Here is a 7,676-nt window from a genome sequence, read left to right as displayed (position 1 = left end):
CTCAGAGGAATTAGAAGTTTGAGAAACATCAATCAAAGCTTGCAAATAGAGAAAAATACCTTGAATCCAACCCAAAGATGATGCAAATGTGCTTGATGATGCTTGGTCCCGAGCAAAGCCTACCCAATGAGCATTAGTCGGTAATGAAAGTGATGGGTGGCTAATGATGGTGATTTTGAGGAATGGGTATAGTGGGTGATGGAATAGGCAAGGGCTTTGGATTAATGAGGGTGAGAAGGGTATTTAAGATTGAGGAAGGTGAGAGAGAATGAAAGAATGATGAGGGTATTTAGGATTGATAATGGTGTGTAGGGCTTAAGAGAAGAAGAAGAACAATGGAGAATGGGAGACTCGGTTTGTATTTAGGAGAAGGGTGAATGAGTGGTGAAAAGGGAAAGAAAAAGCTTATAAGTCAGTTTCTGGGCTCGTGCCGCGGCAGGCCTTTTTATGTGCCGCAGCAGGGGGGTCTCGGGCTTGGAGGGTTTTCTTCATGTGCCGCGGCAGGGTTTTTTCTTTGCCGCGGCAAAGCGTGCTCAGACTTGGGGGGTTCTTCACATGCCGCGGCAGGCACTTTCCTTTGCCGCGGCAAGTAGGTCTCGGTTTTGGCTTTTGAGAGACGTGCCGCGGCAAGGCTTTTATGTGCCGCGGCAAGAGTGCCTTTTTCTGCATTTTTGTCTTTTTTTTTATTTATTTATTTATTTTTATTTTTTTCACGATTTTCACGGTTTAACTGAATACATAAAATTGTAAATAAACTAAATGTTCAACTTAAAAATAAAAATAAAAATAAAAATAAAAATAAAAAATAACTAAAACTAAAAACAATAAAGATGGCTACGTTTAACGTTGCTAGCTCGACTTAGAACTTCAATCTTCATCCACATAAACGGGGTCTTCAAGGTACATCACATGAACCTGCTCATCCTCCGCCATTGACTCATAATAGGGCTTCAATCTCTGACCATTCACCTTGAATGACTTTCCGGTACTTGGACTTACAACTTCGACCGCTCCATGAGGAAAAACCTTGGTAACAATGAACGGACCTAACCAGCGAGACTTCAACTTCCCAGGAAAGAGTTTAAGGCGAGAGTGATACATGAGAACTTTCTGACCTTCCACAAAGCTCTTCCGAATAATATGTTTGTCATGAAAAGCTTTGGTTTTCTCCTTGTAGATTTTCGAACTCTCATATGCTTCATTGCGTATTTCTTCTAACTCATGCAATTGAAGCATTCTTTGTTGTCCTACAGCAACCATGTCCATGTTACACTTCTTTACAGCCCACCACGCCTTATGCTCTAGCTCCACCGGTAGATGGCAAGGTTTCCCATACACCAACCGATAAGGTGACATACCGATAGGTGTTTTATATGCCGTTCGATACGCCCACAAGGCATCATCAAGCCTTGTACTCCAATCTTTCCGGTTTGGATTTACAGTTTTCTCAAGAATAAATTTAATTTCACGATTAGAAACCTCCGCTTGCCCGTTGGCTTGTGGATGATAAGCAACTGTCACCTTGTGAGTTACACTATAGCGTCGAAACAATGCTTCTATACTCTTGTTACAAAAATGAGTGCCTCGATCACTAAGTATAGCCTTAGGTGTACCAAAATGCACAAAAATGTTGGAGCGAATGAAATCCACTACTGTTTTTGAATTGTCCGTTCTAGTTGCAATTGCTTCCACCCATTTAGACACATAGTCTACCGCCAATAAAATATATTCATAGCCAAAAGAGGATGGGAATGGTCCCATGAAATCCATACCCCAAACATCAAAGATCTCAAGAATTAAAATGGGAGTTTGAGGCATTTGATCCTTGGCCGTTATGTTACCAACTCGTTGACAACGATCACATGCCTTTCAATAAGCATAAGCATCTTTGAAAATTGTGGGCCAATAGAAACCGCTGTCAAATATCTTACGAGCTATCCTCTTAGGTCCAAAGTGTCCACCACAAGCATAAGCATGACAAAAAGCAAGGATGGAACGAAATTCAGATTCCGGTACACACCTACGAATGATTTGATCAGTACAATGCTTCCAAAGATAAGGTTCATCCCATATATAGTGGCAAGCATCATGCTTAATCTTGTTCCGTTGTGCTTGTGTGAGATCACTTGGTAACTCCTTTGAAGCAAGGTAGTTTACAATGTCGGCATACCAAGGAATAACTTCTAGCATGGCGAGGAGTTGCTCATCTGGAAACCGCTCATGCAATGGTAAGAACTCCTCCTCCCAAATCAACCGGCTCAAGTGATCAGCCACTAGATTTTCCGAGCCTCTTTTATCTTTTATCTCCAAGTCAAACTCTTGTAACAATAAAATCCACCGAATAAGTCTTGGTTTTGCCTCCTTCTTTGCTAGCAAATATTTAAGAGCAGCATGGTCGGTGTATATGATTACTTTCGTCCCAATCAAATAAGAACGAAACTTCTCCAAAGCAAAGATAACCGCCAATAGTTCCTTCTCAGTGGTAGAGTAATTTAACTGTGCATCATTTAGAGTTCTAGAAGCATAGTAAATCACATGAGGAAGCTTACCAACCCGCTGCCCTAGGACTGCACCCACTGCATAATCACTAGTGTCACACATAAGCTCAAAAGGCAACTCCCAATTCGGTGGCTGGATAATAGGAGCTGTAGTCAAAGATTCTTTCAATATATTAAAGGCTAGTAGACACTTCTCATCAAACTCGAACTTAACATCTTTTTGGAGGAGCTTGCACAGTGGTGTAGAGATTTTAGAGAAGTCCTTTACAAATCTTCGATAGAAACCCGCATGACCAAGAAACGACCGTATTTCCTTGACACTAGATGGAGGTGGTAAAGACCGAATGAGATCAACTTTGGCCTTGTCCACTTCAATTCCTTTTTCCGAGATAACATGTCCCAAAACAATCCCCTGTTGTACCATAAAATGGCATTTCTCCCAATTCAAAACTAGATTGGTCTCAATGCAGCGTTTGAGAACCAAAGTAAGATTATGCAGGCATTTATCAAATGAATCGCCATATACATTGAAATCATCCATGAACACCTCAATAATGCTCTCAATGTAATCTGAAAAGATACTAACCATACATCTCTGAAATGTAGCAGGAGCGTTGCATAAACCGAATGGCATTCTCCGAAAAGCAAATGTGCCAAAGGGACATGTGAAGGTCGTCTTCTCCTGGTCTTCTGGGGCTATGACAATCTGATTATACCCCGAATAACCATCTAAGAAACAGTAATAGGAGTGGCCAGCCAATCTCTCGAGCATCTGATCAATGAATGGTAGGGGGAAGTGATCCTTCCGAGTTGCCGAATTTAGCTTGCGGTAATCAATACACACCCACCACCCTGTTTGAACTCGAGTTGGAACCAGCTCATTCTCATTATTCTTCACCACAGTAATGCCAGACTTCTTGGGTACCACTTGAACTGGACTCACCCATTTACTGTCAGAGATTGGGTAAATCACACCCACACTAAGGAGCTTCAAAATCTCCTTCTTCACAACTTCCATCATTGGTGGGTTTAATCTCCGTTGCGCCTCATGTGTTGGTTTAAACCCTTCTTCAAGTAAAATTCGGTGCATGCACATGGAAGGGCTAATCCCCTTAATATCCGCAATAGACCAACCAATGGCTGTTTTATACTCTCGGAGTACTCTCATTAATTTTTCTTCTTGACCTTGGTTAAGATTTCTTGCAATTATAACAGGAAGTGTCTCGTTCTTCCCTAAGTAAACATATTTGAGATGCTCCGGAAGAGGCTTCAATTCAAGTGTAGGAGCTTGAATAATTGATGGCTGCAATTTCTCATTAGAAATTGGCAAATTAAGAAATGCAACCTTCTTAAAAGTCTTGTCAAAACCACTATTGAGTGTGGTTATGACATCCATGATCTCATGAGACAAATCTTCCTCGGTCAACACAAGATGCTCTCTCAACGTAACCTCCAAATCATCTTCACTATGCAAATCTAAAACTCGTTGAGAAAGAATATCCAACACATCAAGAGAGTAAACAGCATGTACATCACTTGGATACCTCATAGCCTCAAAAATATTAAATCGAATTGTCTCCCCATCAAATTCCATGGTCAACGTACCGTCATGCACATCAATCTTAGTTCTTGCAGTCTTCATGAATGGTCTCCCCAACAAAATTGGAGTGGAGCATGGAATAGATTCATCTTCCATATCGAGAACATAAAAATCAGCCGGAAACACCAATTCATTTACTTGAACTAAACATCTTCTATGACACCCCTGGGATAAGCATTCGACCTATCAGCAAGTTGAATAATCACCCCTGTTTCTTCAAGTGGACCGAGATTCAATGAAGCATAAATGGAGAATGGCATGACATTGATAGAGGCTCCCAAATCCAACATACACCGCTCAATTCTTTTATTCCCAATAGTGCAAGGGATAGTAAAAGTACCAGGATCCTTACACTTTGGTGGAAGCTTCTTTTGTAGAACTGCGGAAACATTCTCCCCAACACTAACTTTTTCATTACCCCTCAACTTACGCTTATTAGTGCACAACTCTTTCAGAAACTTGGCATAGCGCGGCACTTGTTTAATAGCGTCAAGAAGAGGAATATTCACTTCTACCTTTCGGAATGTATCAAGAATCTCCTTGTCAACCTCTTCCTTTTTAGTCTTTTTCAGTCTGCTTGGGAATGGAGGTGGAATGACAATAGTAGGCTTAGGGCTGAGTTGTGTAGGGGTGGTTGGCTTTGGAGGAACATCTTCATTAACTGAGCAATCAACTTGTGGCTTGGATGACAATTTACTGGGCATTGGAGGATTAGGTGGATCATATTGTGTCCCACTACGCAAAGTTGCTGCACTAGCATTCTCCTTGGGATTCATCTCAGGTTGTGAAGGCAATTTATTTGACAGATGAGCCTCCAACCGGTTATATGATGCCGCTAATTGTCCCACCTGATTCTCCAAACTCTTGATGGAAGCTTGGGTGGTTTGCTGAAATTGAAGAGTATTTGTGGCAAGGGCATTGATTAAATCCTCAGTAGAAGGTTTAGCACTTGGTGGTGGAGCAGCCTGCGGTGGTTGTGATGGTCTAGGTACATAATTATTTTGAGACCTCTGTTGTGTAGTGAAACCAGGTGGTCTTGCTGCTGTTGGTTGTTGAGCTATTTGTTGATGATTCCCATATCGAAGGTTTGGATGATCACGCCAGCCAGGATTATAAGTTTGTGAAAATGGTTCATAATACATCTGACGTAATTGACCAGGAAAATTTCCCACAGCATTAACACCCTCAGTTTCTCCCTCTACTAGAGTGGGGCACGTATCAGTAGGGTGCCCCACTACTTGACAGATTCCACATGACCGCACCTGTTGGCCCAAAGCTAGTTGTTGTACCACTGAAGTCAGTTGAGCTATCTGTTGACCAAGTTGATTATCAACAGTAGTTTGCACCTCGTTAACCCTTCTTGAAGATGACATATGCTCCTGGCGAGTACCAAACTATTGGGAATTAGCTGCCATATTAGAAATCAAGCTCCTGGCTGCTGCAGGAGTCTTGTCCACTAGTGCCCCTCCACTGGCTGCATCAATCATACTTCTGTCCAACGGCAGTAATCCCTCATAGAAATATTGAATCAATAGTTGCTCACTGATCTGATGGTGAGGACAACTAGCACACAACCGCTTAAAGCGCTCCCAGTAATCATAGAGTGATTCTCCCACAGCCTGCCTGATGCCACAAATTTCTTTCCTTATACTCCCCACTTTAGACGCTGGAAAATACCGCTCCAAAAACAAGGTCTTCATAGTGTTCCAGGTCTCCACAGTACCAGGGGGGAGATAATACAGCCACTCCTTTGCTGAATCCTTTAGAGAGAAAGGAAAAGCTCGAAGTTTTATTTGTTCTTCTGTCACTGAGGCTGGCTTCATACTGGAGCATACAATATGGAACTCCTTGAGATGATTATTCGGATCCTCACCAGGCAGCCCATGGAACGATGGCAATAGATGAATGAGGCCCGACTTAAGCTCAAAATTCACATCAAGAGGTGCATATTGAATGCATAGCGGTTGTTGATCAATATCTGGCGCAGCCAACTCTTTCAACGTCCTATTTTGTGCCATATCTCTGTAAGATGTAATAGAATCGTCTGAATCTGAGTCGTGAGACAATAAAGGCACTTTCACAGGATCCACTTGATGAGCAAGACGTTGAAATAGTGGATTATCAGTAATAGTCCGCGAAGTCCGAGAAGAAGATGAAGTAGCAAGATACTGTTTGATTGCCTCCAACCTGTTCTGAGTGTCTTCGCCAGACATATAACTCTGAGATGCCAAGAGAATTCAAGTTAGTAAGCGTAAACCAATATGAATAATAAAAAGAATTAAATAGTTCCCCGGCAACGGCGCCAAAAATTTGATGCGTGTCGTATTGCATACCAAATTTAACAAATATTTTATTTACTCTAAAACCAATTATTTAGTATAACGGCAAATAGAGGTCGAACCCAAGGGAACTATATTCAGTTCATTATTCACAAAAGCTTAACAAAGTTAAATTGGAAAGGGGGTTTTTTTTAAAAAAGTAAAAGTGAAAGCAAGAATTAAGAAAACAATTGATAGCAAGAAGAGATTAACAACGATTTTAAAGACGGTTAAGAATTATTCTCCACCTCAGACAATCATGCATGATCATAAATATTATTCCGATTCCAATTAAACTATTAACCCCGCAGATAACGCTTAAGCAGTCAATTATCCCAATCTCCCTATCACAATCAATTACGGCTTAGCACTCAATAATCAATTCTTTTTACCAAACAACAAACCTATTAAGCATACGATTCATTCAATTTAGTAAAAGCATTAACAACAGTGGAGATAGGTTAATCTAGGCAATAAATCAATGAAGCATTTAATTCATTTAACCTAGGTTCTATTCTTCATCACAATCAACAATGCTTTTGACCACATCATCAATTGCAATTTATCACAAACACTTAGAATCCTAAACTATTAGGTGAATAGAAATTCTAAGATGACAGTAAAATAATGCAAGCCCTAATTAGTTGTACACCCTAACAAGGAATCACAATATTTCATACAATAGGCATAGAAGAATAGAAGCAATTTAACATTATGGAAATCAAGAACAATATTCACATCTCAAATCAAACATTCATGTCTGGGTTTTGAATAACCCTTAACCTAAAAGAAACTTAGCCAACAATCATGATGAAAAACATAACCAAAATCAAAGAATAGAAGAGTTTAGAGAAGAAGAAAACTATTGAAAAAGTTGAATGCGATCGTCCTTCTCCTCCTGCGCTCTCTCTGTGTTCCTCTCTCTAAAATCGTGTATCTAAAACTTAATTCACGAATATGACCTAATCCCCCTTTTATTTCCCGTCCAAAAATTAAGAAAAATCGAATTTAAATTTAAATTCAAACGCGTGCCGCGGCAGCCATATTTCCTTGTTGCGGCAGGAGGCTTCAGATATGCGATATAGGCTTTGCGTGCCGCGGTATGCAACTTTCCTTGCCGCGGCACGAGACTCTCTGTTTCTCTTGTAGCGGCAAGGACCTCTCTGACTTGCCTCGTAGCGGCAGGGACTTTTCCCTGTAGCGGCAAGCTCTCAGATTTCTCGTACTTTTGTTCTTTTCTCGATTTTTCTTCTCTTTAAC

General features: G+C 40.8%; 1 protein-coding gene across 1 annotated transcript; it reads right to left on the bottom strand.

The window, feature by feature from the left end:
• Window positions 1–867: 867 nt before the first annotated feature.
• LOC133796063 (uncharacterized) lies at window positions 868–1,356 on the bottom strand. The gene has a single exon (XM_062233543.1). It carries the CDS (start codon window positions 1,354–1,356, stop codon window positions 868–870), a length of 489 nt encoding a protein of 162 aa, XP_062089527.1.
• Window positions 1,357–7,676: the final 6,320 nt, after the last annotated feature.

The sequence above is a fragment of the Humulus lupulus genome, chromosome 8 (genome assembly GCF_963169125.1).
Source record: "Humulus lupulus chromosome 8, drHumLupu1.1, whole genome shotgun sequence".
NCBI classification, from domain to species: Eukaryota; Viridiplantae; Streptophyta; class Magnoliopsida; order Rosales; family Cannabaceae; genus Humulus; species Humulus lupulus.
Note: the sequence above shows the minus strand (reverse complement) of the source record. Positions and strands in the feature narration are given on the sequence as shown.

Coding starts and splice junctions, on each gene's coding strand:
- LOC133796063 (XM_062233543.1), bottom strand. CDS start 1,356: ATGTCACCTTATCGGTTGGTGTATGGGAAACCTTGCCATCTACCGGTG.